Source organism: Hypanus sabinus, chromosome 22 (assembly GCF_030144855.1).
Source record: "Hypanus sabinus isolate sHypSab1 chromosome 22, sHypSab1.hap1, whole genome shotgun sequence".
NCBI classification, from domain to species: Eukaryota; Metazoa; Chordata; class Chondrichthyes; order Myliobatiformes; family Dasyatidae; genus Hypanus; species Hypanus sabinus.
Window position 1 is genome coordinate 39,293,230 of NC_082727.1, and position 18,042 is coordinate 39,311,271.

General features: G+C 37.9%; 2 protein-coding genes across 2 annotated transcripts in view; one reads left to right on the forward strand and one right to left on the reverse strand.

Moving 5' to 3' along the window:
• The window catches only part of noc3l (NOC3-like DNA replication regulator), a 42,035-nt gene extending 32,915 nt beyond the window's left edge, over nucleotides 1-9,120 (forward strand). The window contains exons 16-21 of the mRNA XM_059947572.1: nucleotides 44-115; nucleotides 385-566; nucleotides 2,113-2,241; nucleotides 4,867-4,964; nucleotides 5,444-5,528; nucleotides 8,101-9,120. Coding sequence (XP_059803555.1) covers nucleotides 44-115; nucleotides 385-566; nucleotides 2,113-2,241; nucleotides 4,867-4,964; nucleotides 5,444-5,528; nucleotides 8,101-8,229 — 695 coding nt within the window. The 3' untranslated portion in view covers nucleotides 8,230-9,120. The remainder of the gene's footprint in view (nucleotides 1-43; nucleotides 116-384; nucleotides 567-2,112; nucleotides 2,242-4,866; nucleotides 4,965-5,443; nucleotides 5,529-8,100) is intronic.
• A 551-nt stretch (nucleotides 9,121-9,671) lies between these two features.
• The window catches only part of plce1 (phospholipase C, epsilon 1), a 286,649-nt gene continuing 278,278 nt past the window's right edge, over nucleotides 9,672-18,042 (reverse strand). Inside the window, exon 32 of the mRNA XM_059947571.1 lies at nucleotides 9,672-12,860. The gene's annotated coding sequence lies outside the window, so the exon portion shown is untranslated. The remainder of the gene's footprint in view (nucleotides 12,861-18,042) is intronic.

The window sequence follows — 18,042 nt, forward strand, 5'->3', positions numbered from 1 at the left end:
AATTCCAAGTCTCCAAAGTTTAATTTCCTATTTTGCACTTCAGGTGATGTGCTGAATATTGACCCTATGAAATTCTACACTCACCTTTACAAAATGTTATTTGCACTACATGCTGGTAAGTAAGTTAAAAGTATTTTTCTTTGGTAATAATGTGCTAACACAGTAAAGTTAAATTTGGTCTTGTAATATAGATAGCTTTCTTACAGTTTTTCTCTGCACAAAAAATATGATGTAAAATAGTCCACAAATCTTAATTTAACTTGGTGAAGGAAGCCCATTTTTTTTCCATCATTTAAATAATATTTCTTAAACTTAATCCTGCTAAAATGTGACATCTTTTCTCATCATTAGTGTAATTTGAACATTATTGGTTCTGTTTTTCAGGAAACACGAATGAAGAAGTTTTGATTCTGCTGCAGTGTCTGGATATGATGCTGACAAAACGCAGGAAGCAAGTTTCCCTGCAACGTACATTGGCTTATATTAAACGTCTCACTACTCTGGCGCTTAATGTTCTACCCAATTCTGCCATTGGCATCTTAGCAACTAACGGAGTGTTAATGAATGTAAGTGCACTCTCTCTGGGAGAATATGGCTATTTCCATTTATGTCAGAGCCAAGCATCTGTACCTGTATCCATCTTTTTTAATACTTCAGCCCATCTTCTGCTCACATTGCCAAGCTTTTGACAGACTAGATAGCAGGATGGATGTTGTCTTGCCAGTCTCCTGTCCTTCACTCTTCATAAGCTTCAACTGCTTTCAATTAAGTAGTTCTCATCCATCAACCTGACCCCATTGAGCTTTACCTTCTAATATACTCCCAATGTCTTCAAGCATGGTTTTTGTCAACCACCTACCACTAGAACCCTACTGCTTTCCTCCTTGCTTGGCATTTATTTTCTCCCTTAAACTCTGAGATCTCTTGAAAAAGGATCTAGTGCTTTCCCGCCATATATGACGAATAAACTCTTCTTGAGCTTCCAGCTGAGTACAGGAGATCTCTTTTTCCCATTCATAAATAGCTGTGTTATTTTCCTTTTTCAGAATCCTTAATTTGGCTACATTAACATGTGCATTATTTATTTTACAGTAATAAATGTTTTTTATTGGTATGCCTGTGTCAGATGATGTGAGTACTGGCATTTGTCTGCAAAAAAAAATTGCACTCTGCTGGAACTACAATTTTCTAAACAAAAAATAAAGTGCAAAAAGAATCAAGTGAATGATGAACAGAAAACTAAAGTTATTCAGAAATGAAATTGCAGAATAATTAGTCGGCCCTTCTTATGCGCGGATTCAACCAACCACAGATTGGGAAAACCCGGAAGTTCTCTCTTCAGCACTTGTTATTTGAGCATGTACAGACTATTTTTTCTTGTCATTATTCCCTAAGCAATACGGTGTAACAACTATTTACATAGTATTAGGTATTATAAGAAATCTAGAGATGATTTAAAAGTACAGGCAGTCCCCGGGTTATGAATGAGTTCCGTTCCTGAGTCCGCCTTTAAGTTGGATTTAAAGTCAGAACAGGTACATTTGGTATTATTTAGCGTCAGTCAGTCAAACGTTTGTCTTAGTATATAGTATACATTTTACCTTTCTATGCATATAAAGCACTTAAGAAACATATGTATTTCAATAATTAAGCCACTGCGTTGCTTAGTAATAATTGTGGCTTTCATCGGGGCAGGGCCTTTCACATGCATCATTAAAATTGTTCCGATTGTCGACCGACTAGTCAAACGCTTTTCCAATGACCGATGGCGTTTCACCTCTTTCCGATGGCTTTATTACATCCACTTTATTTTCTATCGTGATCGTGATTATTTTCGTGAACAGAAACACTGCGGATTCAGAGCTACTCTGGATCCTAATGTCTACCGCACTGAGACAGGTTAAATAAGGTCCAGGGTTCTGCTGGGTCCTAAGGACCACTGCACTGGTCAGGCTAAATAAGGGACTTGAGCATCCGCGTTTTTTGGTATCTGTGGGGGTCTCAGAACCAATCCCCCGCATATAAGGAGGGCTGACTGTACTACTTAATAGACCCATTTCCTTGCTGGAATTAAGTTGCAAAATGTTTTATTTAAATATTTTTATCTTCTAGTCATTTCCAAAGACAGATATTCTGCTCGATAGTGAATCTCAAGGTAGTGGACTTTATCTGCCAGAGCTTGATGAGCCTGAGTACTGCAATGCACAGAGCACGGCTTTGTGGGAGTTACATTATCTCCAGGTATGCTTATTTTGCATTAGAAAAGCTGCATTTTAATGCATGTCTTTGCCAGTGGTCAAAGTCAGAATCGGGTTTAATATCACTGACATATGTTGTTTTATGATAGCAAGAGATTGCAATGCATAAAAACTGTAAATTATAGTAAGTATGTATATGTGTCTATATATGTATAATTGTGTGTATAAATATAATGTGCAAAAAGAGGGGAAAAAACCGTAGTGAATTAGAGTTCATGGATTCAATATCCATTCAGATGCAGAGGGGAAGAAGCAATTCCAGGTCTGCAATGTTTTGTGGGAGTGCCATACTGACATTCCAGATCTTTTCTGAGGGCTAGAAAAATATGATTAGTGTCAATCCACAAGCCCCCCGAGGGCATTTACAAACTGTCTGCGAATTTTCCCTTGAATCCTCCAGAAATGAGCTATGTTAAGGTGTTTAAGAACTTGCAGCAGAAAAGGGGAGCAAGCTTTGCCAGTTGTGGCTCCTCCTGTCCCTCAGCAGCATTACCACCATGGCCCACTACAGGGCCAGTGCATAACTTAATGTAGTTGTTCATGCCTGAGAATGCATGAAGACATTGAAATTATTTGTTTTTTAATTTAAATTTTGCAGTCATTAAATCTTCTCAAACTTGCAGTTTTCTATTGCCTGCCTAATTCCACCCATTGTTTCTACTCTATTCTCTAATTATGTAGCATGCACATAGGCTACCCTCTTTATTTTTTATTTAGAGATACAGCACAGTAATAAGCCCTTCTGGCCCAACATGCTTACACCCACATGACCAATTAACCTATTGACCTTTATGTCGTCGGAGGAAATCAGAGTACCCACGTGGTCACGGAGGACGTACGAACTCCTTACAGATTGCAGGCATTTTCTGAATAGAATTTTTGATACAAATATGTCATGTTCTGGATTGTACTGGATTTGGTGTACAAAAATAGTAAAAATGTCAGCAAAGCAGCTCATTATTCAATACTACCATCCCTTCAGAAGTAATCAACAAACTCAAAACCTGGGCCCCTCTGTACCTCCCCGACTGGATCCTTGATTTCCTTGTCGGAAGACCATCGGAGCAGTAATAATATCTCTAAGTCAGTCAACACAGATACACCTCAAGGATATGTATTTAGCTCATTGCTCTACTCTCTACAGTCACAATTGGCTAGGCACAGCTCAAACACAATCTATAAATTCACTGGTGAGACCACTGTTGTTGGCAGAATCTCAGATAAGAAGGTGGACGGGAGAGAGGTTGATTGGTTGAGTGTTGTCGTAACAGCAATCTCATGGTCAACCTCAGCAAGACCAATGAATTAATTGTGGATTTCAGGAGGGGAAACACACAAAACCTCATTGGCGGGTCAGCAGTGGAAAGGGTGAGCAGCTTCAAGTTCTGGGGCATCAACATCTTGGAGGATCTATCCAAGGCCTAGCACATTGATGCAGTAACGAATAAGGTGCACCAGTGCCTCTTCTTCATCAGAAGTTTGGGGAGATCTGATGTGTCACCAGACTCTTTTCAATTTCTACAAATGTGCATTGAATAACATTCTTACTGGTTGCATGCTGCCTGTTATGGAGGCTCCAATGTGTGGGATCAGAAGAGTGTGTAGAGGGTGTAGTCTCAGCCAGCTCCATCAAGGGCACAACCCTCCCCGTCATTGAGGACCTCTTCTAGAGACAGAACCTCAAGAAGGCAGTTTCCAGCATTATGGACCCTCACCATCCGGAACCTGCCCTCTTCTCATTACTACCATTGGGGAGGGGGTACAAGAGCCTGAAGACACACATTCAACATTTTAGGATCAGCTGATTCCCCTCCGGCATCAGATTTCAGCACCCTTTCTATGGTTTCCACATCCTTCCTGCAGTGAGGCAAACAGAACTGAGCATAGTACTCCAAGTGAGGTCTGACCAGGGTCCTATATAGCTGCAACATTACCTCTCGGCTCCTAAACTCAATCCCACGATTGATGAAGGCCAGTGTACCATATGCCTTCTTAACCACAGAGTCAACCTGCGCAGCAGCTTTGATTGTCCTATGACTTGGACCCCAAGATCCCTCTGATCCTCCACACTGCCAAGAGTTACTGTTAATTCTATATTCTGCCATCATATTTGACCTACCAAAATGAACCACTTCACACTTATCTGGGTTGAACTCCATCTGTCACTTCTCAGCCCAGTTTTGCATCCGCTGTAACCTCTGATAGCCCTCTGCACTATCCACAACACCTCCAACCTTTGTGTTATTAGCAAATTTACTAACCCATCCCTCCACTTCCTCATCCAGGTGCTTTATAAAAATCATGACTAGTAGGGGTCTCAGAACAGATCCCTGAGGCACACCACTGGTCACCGAACTCCATGCAGAATATGACCCATCTATAACCACTCTTTGCCTTCTATGGGCAAGCCAGTTCTGGATCCACAAAGCAAGGTCCCCTTGGATCCCATGCCTCCTTACTTTCTCAATAAGCCTTGCACGGGGCACCTTATCAAATGACATGTCAGTGATAATAAACCCGATTCTGATAACAGGACGTGCTATACACGTTCTGTATCAGGACGTGCTATAATACTATTTCTCTACATTTTATTTTCTTTTAATTGCAGAGACACTTTCATCCAGTGGTGCAAAGGTTTGCAGCCTATCTTAGTGTGGGTGCACCATTAGAAGGCTCTGGAGCCTTGAGGGCAGAACTAAACAGAAAGTAAGAAATTTTACTGTTCATCTAATGTCAAAGTTATTAAGTTTTGTTCTGTTTTACTTCATGAATCCTTGAAAATGGTAAGACAGTTGTGATGCAGCGTCTCCTAAAAATGCAACTAGACAGAGATATCACTACCCATAAAAGCTCATTGAATGGAATACAGAAGAGGACTTTTGGGTGCTAATTTTGACTGTGACATTGAATTGGAATCCGATCAAACTGCTCAGTTGAACCAGCTGTTCCATCTGCTCTGATTTAAGAGGAGGAAATTTGCCCTCATTAACCAGTAATGTCAAGAGATTATTCATTTGTGCTTTGGAAATGGTTTACTACTTCTGCTGACAACACTAAAATCAGATTGCAAAAATCTCTAGATTGTCCTGACAGCATAGTGACTGTTTACACATTTGTGTTTTATAGTGTGAGTCATATGTTGACCAACTATTAAAACGGAGACCGATGTGTTCATTTTCATTTAGACATGCTACTGAGCTTTTTGAAGAGTTCAGCATGAAAACAATGACCTTCAATCCTCCAATCACATCTATTACATCAAACAAGAAGGTAACAAGCTTAAACATTTTTTATTTACTTTTCTTTGTTATATCAACTTAAAATGTATCTAATATTTAATAGATACAGTTAGCTAGTTTAAGCACACTTGTACATATATTAAAGTGATAAAACTTGATTGTTTTCCTCAGGATACTTTAAATTGGCATGACCAGAGCATTAGGTTAGTGAGTGAAAGGATTAAGGGGAAGGTACTGTAGAGGTTAGGTCAAGAAAATCCAACAAGGAGAACAGACAGAACCCCATGTAAGTGAACACATTGGGACTGATGCTGTGAATTGCATTTATTTCAGAGCAAGTAGTATTAACGAGTAAGGCAGATGAACTTAGAGCTTGCATTGGTACATAGATGTACAATGTTGTGGCCTATACAGCAACTTAGTTGAGATGATAGCACTGGCAGCACCAGAGTTTTGAGGATGCAGATGCCATAGAGAGGACTATTAAGAAGTGGAGTTGCACTACCACTTAGCATGACGGTGGGCTCGTTCAGTGAAGCTGCTTGGGTTGAGCTCCAGAATAAGTATGGTTCATTCACTATGGTGGAATTGTACTGCAGTCTTCCACTAGATAGCAAGGAATAGAGGAACACGTACAGGCTGATTAAGTAAAAGCAACCATGGTTGTTGTAGGGGAAAATTTAATTTCCCTGTAATTGATTGGGACTCTTTTCATGCCATATAGGACAGAAATTAAGTGCATTCAGGAGAATTTTTGAAACATTACGTAGATGGTCTCCCCAAGGAAGGGGCAGTATCTTGTATTGGGAAATGAGCCTGGTCTGGTGATTAGAGTTTCTTTAGGTGAGCTTTCGGGATCATAATTCATTAAGTTTAAAGATACTTGTGGATAAGACTGGACTCCCAGGAAAAGTGCTAAATTGGATGAGGGCTAGTTACAACGGTATGAGACAGGAACTCGGGGAAAGTACATTGGCAAGTTGTTTGGAGCTAAATCTACAGTTGACATGTGGGACTGCTAAAGACTAAGTAGTTAGAATTCAGTATTAGCATGTTTCTGTGAACACATCCACATTACAAAAGAAGAGGTGGAGGTTTTATAAGAGCATGAAGGTGGATAGACCCTCAGATGTATCCAAGGCCATCATGGGAAGTTGGGTCACTGGCAAAGATATCTGTATCATTGTTGGCCACAGGTAAGGTATCTGAAGATTGGAGGGTGGCTAATGCTGGGTGCCTTCATTTAAGAAGGGCTACAAGGACAGTCCAAGGAACTACAAGCCAGTGATCCTAACACCAGTGGTGGGAAATTTACTGGGGGTAGGATTACTGAGAGACAAGATCTATCTGCATTTGCAAAGACAAGGACCAGTTGAGGGTAGTCAACATGGTTTTTGTGTGTGGGTAAACTGTCTCATGTGTTTGTTTGAATGTTTAAAAAGTGACCAAGAAGATTAATGAAGCAGAGCGGTAGTCTACATGGATTTAGTGAGCTCTTAGACAAGGTCCTGTGTGGTAGTCTGGGTCGGTAGGTTAAATTGCATGAGATCTGGAGGGATCTAGCCAATTGGATACAAAATTTGTTTGGTGGAAAGAGTCAGAAGACAGTAGTGGGGTATTCGTTATTCAGATCAAAGGCCTGTGACTGGTGGGGTGCTGCAGAGATCAATGCTAGGATTGTTTTAGTTTGTCACTTTAACAACTTGAATGAGAATGTAGTTGCTGCGGCTAGTAGGTTTGTGGATGATGCCTATATTGGTGGTATAGTAGACAATGAAGAAGGCTGAAGGACCTATTCCTGTGCTGTGTTTAGTGGAAGTAAGTCTGGAGACTCTTCATGTATTATCAGTCTGTATACGCTGACAGGTTTATGATGTCAAAGTTGTTGATATACCTGTGGAGTGCAGAAGCAGAGCCCTGTTTAACTGCGGTTCCCCTACATATATGATGCATAGCCACCTCTTGGATTGTATATCAGGCTTGGCAAGATGGAAGATCCACAGTTTTATGCATTCCAACGACTTCAGTTTTGTTTATCTCATTTAATAGTGTGTTTTGGGGTGATTATTTTTTCTCATTTAAAGTAGGTTTTTAAATGACTGGCATTTGAAAACTCTTACAGCTTTAAAAGATGCCAAAGGTTTTTGTGTAAACGGTGAGGTGAGGTTAAATGTGGTTTAGGGACAAAGCTTCATTGTCATTCGAGGCTCTGGTGCTCGGGTCAGCAGGATGGGCCCTTCTCTTTGGATGTAGTTACAATAGGCCTGGTTCAGCAAAATCTGATCTGTGACATCAACCAGTGAACAAACAAATTACATAGAATCTAATAGTTAAATTTCATGCTATGATATAAAGTCACTAATAGTTTGTCCTTGCTTGAGGAAAGAAGTAATTTTAGAAAGAGTACATACCTGACCTAAAAGCCATCCATTGCAACTTTGATTCAGAATAAATTATTTATTGAGGTACATTGTGTTACTATATATGACCTTGAGATTCATTCAGCTAAGCAAGATGTTATGGTCTGTTGTTATTGTACTTATAAAGTTTATTAAGTTTGCCTAATAGTTCTAGCCTAAAATTTTGTGCCGCTGTGATTTCAGAAGTCAGCAATGCAGGATGGATTCCTTGATTCAGAGTTACAAAGTCAAATAAATCAGCTTCTTGGAAATCCTTCCAACATCGATGATCTCAAATTTGCTGAAGATTTGCAAACGCAGTTGTACACATAGTGGTAATTACTAAACAAAGATTACAAGCATAACTTGGAATGCTAAAGATAGAAGTGTGCTTTGCGGTTCTAGGTAATTCATGGCATCCATGGTGAATGTATATATGTAAACTTGTGAATCTAAAGTAATTCAGATGAAATAGAAAGAATATCAGGTTACATGTATAAACTGAATTATATGGCAACTTTAGCTTTATTTTTATTGGACAGGTAAAGTATAATTGTGACAACAAAAAACTTATTTTATATGGATTAGTATAAAATTTCTTGCCTTTAAAATGACAGTAACATGTCAACATGGACTGTAAACTTTGTAATATTCCAGAATATTGAGATTGCTTTCAAATAATAAATACTTGACATAACCTTGAGCAATGTTATTTTCTACGCTCTGACATCCTGATGATCTGAAAACCACTTGTTCTTATAATATAACCTTATATTATAAATATATAACCTTGTTCTTTATCCTAGCCTGAAACTTACCATTCTATGCTTCACTGCAGAAATCACTTTTCAAAATTGCAAAATAGATAATTTACCTAACTTAGAGTACTTCTATTCCAATTTTGACTTGTCATAAAATGAAGTTATTCTTCAATTATCATTTCAAGTTTACTTTATACAAGATTGGTTACATCACAAAATTGGAGAACGATTAGGTGCTTATTGTCTAATGGTGAGAAACACTTGTATGAAAGCAAATAAATAGCAATAAATTGAAAATGCTCCTTTGTAAATGTTTCTGATGGGTGAAAGTAACTGCAATAATTCATGTTTTGCTACATAACAGCTCTGTAAAGGCAGACTTGTCATGCTGTATATTAATTACTGTCCAGAATATTTTAAGAAATGACAGCTGATGATATGTACCTCAAAGACCAACTTATGCTCAAGCACCATCCTATCCTGTGATAAAATTTGAAATAATCCTTAAACCTATTGACTTTTTACCATTTTTTCTTCTTTCCACTGTTTAGACAACTTGAAATTCTGATGTTAGTTGATGAGAGAAAATGAAGCCACATAATAATTGTAGCTGAAACGTTTCAGCCTGGTCTCTGAACTGAGAGTAACATTTCTTTAACCTTTTGCATTTTTTTTAAACAATAGGAATTGGCCAAATGGAACCTCAGGTAAGATCACACTTGATATTTGCTTCAGCTGCACAGTTCAGGCTCAATTACTAGTAATACAATGCTTAAAATTGGAGAAATGCAAATATTTTAGGTAGGGTTACAAGAGAGGATAGAGATAACTGAACAGCAAGATTAAGTAAAATTTGAAACTATGTTTATCTAGATGAAGCGGAATACAGCAAGTGTTAGGAGTTTAAATTCCATATTAACTGGATAAGCGAGACTAGTCTTGAGTATATGTCGAATAGCTGAGTTTCAGAGACACAAGATCATTTCAGCATTTAAATTGAGACAGGCACACTGGATAAAATACCTTGGTTATAAATACAGATGCTTTATTAAAGATGAATGAATCTAATATTTATTCTGATCCATTCAACATTAATACACTAATTTACAGTCAGTTATAGATAAAAACATCACACATTCAAAGCAATCTACAACCAAATAATTCATATAATAACTTTTCTGGCAGTGGCCCAGATTTCCTGGTTGACACAATGATCAACGTTTACCATTGATCTTAAAGAAAACTGCCCTTTACATTAAAACCTGCTCTGTAGTGTCAGTTTCCACAACTTCTGTAGTGATTTTCACCATTGGTGCCAGCAGGCCAAATGATTAGATTTAATTTCAAGTAATAGATATTATGAAATTTAGCTATAAAAGTGAAATAATTCTGTGTGCTCTAATTTTTGAAGGTGAAGTGGTGCATTGCAATCATAACATAATTTTAAGGGTTAGGCAGACAGAACCAGAAATGAGTCTTTTCATCTATGGAAGAGCAGTTTGTCACTTACTTTTTAGATGACAGTTTGCTGAGAAAATCTGTGCACCAGAAGCTGTTGTGATATTATAACAGTGAAGGGACCTGACAGCTTGGCTAATTTATACCACAAATTCTGAGCCAGTGTTTCCACCCTTAACATACGTACTGTTTACATTATAAAAATACCAACACCTTCAGTAATCACTATGTCCTTTATGTACTTTGTTCTATCAATATACAAAGTTGTGGAATTCAGAGAGATAATTTGCTACCGATTATTTCTCTTTAGTACTTGCTAAATAGTATAAGATAAGGAAAAACACATTATACAGTTCAACTGTAATATTTACAAAAGTTAAGACCTTTTTTGTTAGTCATTTTATAATGAATGTTCAAAGCAATCTGACACATCTGAAATCAATTGCTGTCACACTATTTGTTGTACCTTTGCACATACATTAATGAAAACATCTAATATACAAGTTAATTTGCTATTTAATTGATTTTCATTGATACAACTTAAAATATTTTTCTGAAAATATACAATTAATAGTTTGGGTGGAGCAATATTTTGTGGCAGAACAATAGCCACAGCTTAAAACAATAAAATCTTCACTTAACTATCTTAAATAGCAACAAATGGATGGCAATAGGTAACATTGATTAATTCAACAAAACACAATTTACAATAGAATTAACCAGTTAAGATAATAAAAATTTTACAATTTTGATAGTGCTAGTACCCAAGTGAGATTTAAAATTATTTGTACAGAAAATAAACAGGAAAATGAATAAATAACCACATTAAGCAAGATGTTAAATGAAATATCAACTTGAAGCAAGTTTCCAATTTTGCAGCCTTATCTTCTTATCTTCTCTCTCTTCCCCCCCCCCAACCGTGGGCTATTCCCTGTTAAATGTCATCTGGTAACTTTACTGCTCAGGAGGAAAAGTTTTAAGTGAAAGTAAATGGTAGTGGTCACATCAAAAGAGCCCAAAATGCTGCCTGTACTATTAAATGTTATGGAGTGCTGCATCGTGAGATGTCTAATGTTCCATCTGTCTGTGAAGTGTGTATACTAGCATCTACTCAGTTTGAAACCAACTTGATTAATTAGCTTTGTGGATTAAAATTATGCAGCCAGTTTTAAATGGGTTTTCCAAGAGAATGAAAGAGAAACAAGAATTAAAATTCTCACATTGCTCTGTTCTTAAACAGAAACAAGTAGCAAAATAAAGTAGGAAAAAGAAAATGGAAAGTAAAATAAAAATAAGACTATCCACAGTTGAAATAGTTAGCTCACTTACTTGTAATAGCTGATTGCAATTCACAGATTTTATCTTAAAGCATTTCACCAATTTACTTAAATATATTACCAAATTTTGATGCCTTGTTATTTCGTTCAATCCACGATTCTGCAGATTGCCTTTCTTTGTTGGAGGTTAATCATTGATAATGGTTATTGTGTAGTCCGATGCAGCTTTAGGGGATCTGGTTTTCTAAGGGTCTTGCCGCTGCTGCTTTTTTGGTCATTTTTGGTGGTTGGTATTTGGTTCATTTACCACAATCAGTCCTGATGTTGATTTTGATTTGTCATTGATGTAGTTCTGCTCAAGACTATTAAATATTTTCTTTGTTTCAAAATCCAAATCTTGTGACTTAGCCATACTATTAGAACAATTTATAGGTAGTGAGACAGTCAAAACTTCTATACATTACATTTTAAAATATTGCCTTGATGAACAGTACATACTGATGCAAAAGAATGAAAATACATCATGAAAAATAACTTTTGTTTCATTTTAATACAAAAATTAAACTGAATATATTATCACATGTGCACGAGGAAAGTAAAGCAATTGAAAATAAAAATACAAGAAGTGTTATGCCACCTGGAACTGAGTATAGCAAATTTAACTGAAAACAGTGTTAAATCTCTGCTTAAATAAATAATTCAACCTAATAATTATATTAATGCAATTATAGCACAGTTTTATATACCTAGAAATATACACAATTTTTCTACTCCAGTACCTACAGCATGTTAACACTACTTTTCTTCAGATTGTATGCATGGATCCAACATATTCTACAAAGAATTATTCCCTAAATCAAGGTGTAAATACTCTGTAAACATCAACTAAAGTGAACATTTGGAACAATTCAGCTTAATATTACTAAAATGCTAGGTTCTACCATGATCCACGTTCATATTGAAAACAGGAACCTTTAAAAGCTGCAAATATTTTAAATGACTAATAAAATAAGTGGTTTTGAAAAGTGCATAATCCAAATCAAAACAATTGTCAAGGTTCTGCACCTGTATGTCTTCATACTCAGTTTAATTTGAAGTTAACATCTCTAGTGTGTCTGAATAGTCCAACAGTAGTCATGGCTGTTTGCTTACACACAACTCTTTCTTGGTTCAACTATATACACTGAAACAAGCCCGCTTGTTTGAAACCTGTTACTGACTCATACTCCTGTGTGTGACCCTTACTGGGTGATGTGTTTCATTCCAAAGATTGGATTTCGTTACCTTTTTAAAAAAAAAGTTATTGTGTAATTTCCAGTTTTTCAGAAGGGCTGTACAGGAGGCAGAGGAGGGACAAGCATTACATTGTCATTTTTGTTTCGTCTTCTCCAGCATTGGTTAAAGATTTCTGTGCTTTATCTTGACATAGCAGTGCTAGAGGAAATATCCAAGTCAACTTCAAAATAGCCTGTTAAAATAAAAACATGAAAATTTTTGACTGTGAATATTACCTCAGGAAAAAGGTTCTGAAGCATAACAATTGTACATAGAAAAACTATCATGTCAAAATGTAACTGATAAAACTAGATTAGTCTTTTTTTTCAAGTTCTCTCATTTATAACCTGCTGTTGGGAACATATAACATCAGGTTTGGACAAAATGACTTGGTTATTTTGTCTAAAAAAGAGAGACTGAGGAAGTGGCAGTTGGCTCACAAATAGAGAAAGCTTGGAGACAGTGCGAGAAGGAGGATAGGCAGATGATAGAGAAGGGACGTGCTCGGACTGATGGTTTGAGATGTGTCTATTTTAATGTAAGGAGTATTATGAACAAAGTGGATTAGCTTAGAACATGGATCAATACTTGGAGCGATGATGTTATGGCCATTACAGAGACTTGGATGGCTCAGGGCAGGAATGGTTACTTTGAGTGCCAGGCTTTAGATGTTTCAGAAAAGACAGGGAGGAAAGCAAAAGAGATGGTGGCGTGGCACTTGATCAGAGATAGGGTCACGGCTGCAGAAAAGGAGGAAGTCGTAGGGGGATTGTCTACAGATTCTGCGGGTGGAAGTTAGAAACAGGAATGGATCAATAACTCTACTGGGTGTTTATTATAGAACACCCAATAGTAACAGGGACATTGAGGAGCAGATAGGGAGACAGATTCTGGAAAGGTATAATAACAACAGAGTTGTCGTGGTGGGAGATTTTAATTTCCCAAATATCAATTGGTATCTCCCTAGAGCAAAGCGGTTTAGATGGGGTGGAGTTTGTTAGGTGCGTTTAGGAAGGTGTCTTGACACAATATGTAGATAAGCCTGTATTAAGGCTGTACTTGATCTGGTATTGGGAAATGATCCTGGTCAGGTGTCAGATCTCTCAGTGGGAGAACAGTTTGGAGATGGTGATCACAATTCTATCTCCTTTACCATAGCTTTGGAGAGGGATAGGAACAGACAAGTTAGGAAAGCTTTTAATTGGAGTAAGGGGAAATTTGAGGTTATTGCGCAGGAACTTGGAAGCATAAATTGGAAACAGATGTTCTCAGGGAAATGTACGGAAGAAATGTGGCAAATGTTCAGGATATTTGGAGTTCTACATAGGTACATTCTAATGAGAGGGAAAGGATGGTAGAGTACAGGAACAGTGGTGTACCAAGGATGTTGTAAATCTAGTCAAAAAGAAAAGCTTACGAAAGGTTCAAAAACTAGGTAACGATAGAGATCTAGAAGATCATAAGGCTAGCAGAAAGGAGCTTAAGAATGAAATTGGGAGAGCCAGAAGGGGCCATGAGAAGGCCTTGGCAAACAGGATTAAGGAAAACCCCAAGGTATCTTACAATATTTTGAAGAGCAAGAAGAAAAGATGTGAGAGAACAGGACCAATCAAGTGTGACAGTGGATAAGTGTGTATGGAACCAGAGGAGATAGCAGAGGTACTTAATGAATATTTTGCTTCAGTACTCACTACGGAATAGGATCTTGGTGATTGTAGGGATGACTTACAGCGGACTGAAAAGCTTGAGCATAGATATTAAGGAAGAGGATGTGCTGGAGCTTTTGGAAAGCATCAAGTTGGATAAGTCACCTGGACTGGACGAAATGTACCCCAGACTACTGAGGGAGAAGATTGCCGAGTCTCTGGCAATGACCTTTGCCTCATCAATGGGGATGGGAGAGGTTCTGGAGGATAGGAGGGTTGTGGATTTTGTTCCCTTATTCAAGAAAGGGAGTAGAGATAGCCCAGGAAATTATAGACCAGTGAGTCTTTTACTTCAGTGATTGGTAAGCTGATGGAGAAGATCCAAAGATGCAGGATTTATGAACGTTTGGATAGGCAAAATATGGTTAGGAATAGACAGCATAGGTTTGTCAAAGGCAGGTTGTGCCTTACGATCCTAATTGAATTCTTTGAGGATGTGACTAAACACATTGATGAAGGTAGAGCAGTAGATGTAGTGTATATGGATTTCAGCAAGGCATTTGGTGAGGTACCCCATGCAAAGCTTATTGAGAAAGTAAAGAGGCATGGGATCCAAGGGGACCTTGCTTTGTGGATCCAGAACTGGCTTGCCCATAGAAGGCAAAGAGTGGTTGTAAAGGGGTCATATTCTGCATGGAGGTCGGTCACCAGTGGTGTGCCTCAGGGACCTATTCTGGGACCTCTACTTTAAGTGATTTTTATAAATGATCTGAATGAGGAAGTGGAAGGATGTGTTAGTAAGTTTGCTGATGAGACAAAGCTTGGAGGTATTGTGGATAGTGTGGAGGGCTGTCAGAGGTTACAGCCAGACACTGATAGGATGCAAAACTGGGATGAGAAGTGGCAGTTCGAGTTCAACCCATATAAGTGTGAAGTGGTTCATTTTGGTAGGTCAAATATGATGGCAGAACATAGTATTAATGCTAAGACTCTTGGTAATGTGCAGGATCAGAGGAATCTTAGGGGCCAAGTCCATAGGACACACAAAGCAGCTGCATTGGTTAACTATTTAGTTAAGAAGGCATGCAGTGCATTGGCTTTCATCAATTGTGGGATTGAGTTTAAGAGCCAAGAGGTAATGTTGCAGCTATATAGGACCCTGGTCAGACCCCACTTGGAATACTGTGCTCAGTTCTGTTTGCCTCTCTACAGGAAGGATGTGGAAACCATAGAAAGGGTGCAGAGGAGATTTACAAGATTGTTGCCTGGATTGGGGAGCATGCCTTATGAGAATAGATTGAGTGAGGCTTTTTCTCCTTGGAGCGACGGAGGGTGAGAAGTGACCTGATAGAGGTGTATAACATGATGAGAGGCATTGATCGTTTGAAGTCAGAGGCTTTTTCTCAGGGCTGAAATGGCTAGCATGGGAGGGCACAGTTTTAAGGTGCTTGGAAGTAGATACAGAGGAGATGTCGGGGTAGGTTTTTTTTTTATGCAGAGAGTGGGGAGTGCGTGGAATGGGCTGTCAGCGACAGTGGTGGAGGCGGATACAATAAGGTCTTTTAAGAGACTCATGGATAGGTACATGGAGCTAAGAAAAACAGAGGGCTATGGGTAACCTTAGGTAATTTCTAAGGTAAGGACAGTACAGCATTGTGGGCTGAATGGCCTGTTATTGCACTGTAGGTTTTCTATGTTAGTAATTTATAGCTCAAGCATAAATACTAGTATATCATACAATGCAAATGAAAATGAATTACTTATTTTCTAGCCTTGCCCATTCATCCAATTCTCAATTCCAATTTTAAATCTTAACATTTACAACTATAACTCCTTTCCCTGCTTCTATATTTAATCATCCTCCAATTCCCTTTCCCCTATATGTAGCTACAGATGACTTGTACATAAACCCCCACCATCTTATTGTTGTGAATATCTGTGCCAACATGTCAGAGGAAGTCACTCATGACTTTGAAAAGAAAGTCGCGGTTTGAGTGAATGAATGTTTCTGATTAGTATATCTCTACAAAAGGGCTTCTTTTAAATAGCTTGGTAATAGTTAAGAGGTAGTACTCTTAAAAATCGGAGTTCATGAGTGTAACAATCCCTTGTACAACTGATTATTAAGTATTTTAAAACTTTTTTGGAAAATAAGTGCACAAAGTATTTTGAGTAAATATGCAAAAAGTACTTTAACCTCCATTGAAAATATACTTTTCATTCAATTTTCTGCAATCAATAAGAAATATTTGAATTTGCTACCTTGGTAAACTTATAGTGGCAGCTATGTTACAAATACCACCCAAAACTAATGGATTAGTGAACAGTATAACAGGAAAAAATAAAGCTGCTTGCATTAATGAAAACTAAGAAATAGATAAAAAGAGCCAACAGAATAATGACATCAAGAAAGAAACACTTTCCATTTATCTTCTCAAAACAAGATAAAACTTACTGGAAGTATTAAAACATGTATTTTGAATTCTTCAGCATGATTGAACATTTTCCCAAATGAAATGAAAGTCCTGATAACTTTCTGGATCTATATTGGTTGATCAATTACGTATAAGTATGACTACAAACTGCACTCCATTTAATCAAGTTACAATTACTTAATTATGGCCCACTACAATCTTTTGTTCAAACAATTGAAATGCTTCTCACTAAACTCTCTTCACAATCCAAACTGCAGTTTGTTTAGCCTGATGTACATAGTTTTAATTTTCAAATATTGCAAATACAGAGTGTCTGCACAATATACCATAAGACTTAGGAGCAGAATTAGGCCATTTGACCCATCAAGTCAGCTCCTCCATTCCTTCATGGATGCTTTGTTATCCCTCTCAACCCATTCTCCTGCCTTCCCCTTGTAACCTTTGATCAAGAACCTATCAGCCTTTGCCTTAAATATATCCAATGACTTCATCTCCAGCATTGTTCATAGCAATGAATTCCACAGGCAGATTTACTACCTTCTGGCTAAAGAAATGTTTCCTCAACTCTGTTTTAAATGGATGTCTCTCTATCCTGAGGCTGTGCCCTCTGGTCCTAGACTCTTCCACTATAGAAAATATCCTCTCCATATCCAGTCTACTCAATATTCCATAGGTTTCAATTAGATCCCCACTCAATCTTCTAAACTCCCAACAAGTAAATCACTCCTCCCTTTTCATTCCTGGGATCATTCTCATGAACCTCTTCTGGACCCTCTCCAATGCTAGCACATTTTTTTCTTAGATAATGTGCTCAAAACTGCTCACAATATTCCAAGTGCGGTCTGACCAATGCCTTATAAAACCTCAGCATTACATCCTTGCTTTTGTATTCTAGTCCTCTTGAAATCAATGCCAACATTGCAATTGCCTTCCTTTCCACTGACTCAAACTGCAAGTTAACCTTAAAGGAATCCTGCACAAGCACACACAAATCCATTTGCACTGCTGAATTTTGAATTTTCTCCTTGTTTGGAGAATACACCTTTACTCCTCCTACCAAAGCGTATGACCATACACTTCTCTACACTATAATCCATCTGCCACTTCTTTAACCATTCTTCCAATGCTTGTCCTTCTGCTGACATCCTGTTTCATCAACACTGCCTGCTCCATATCTATCTTAGAATCATCCACAAACTCAGCCAAATAATTGATGAGAAGCGGTCCTAACATTGACCCCTGTGGCACACCAGTAGACGTCAACAGCCAACCAGAAAAGGTCCACTTTATTCTG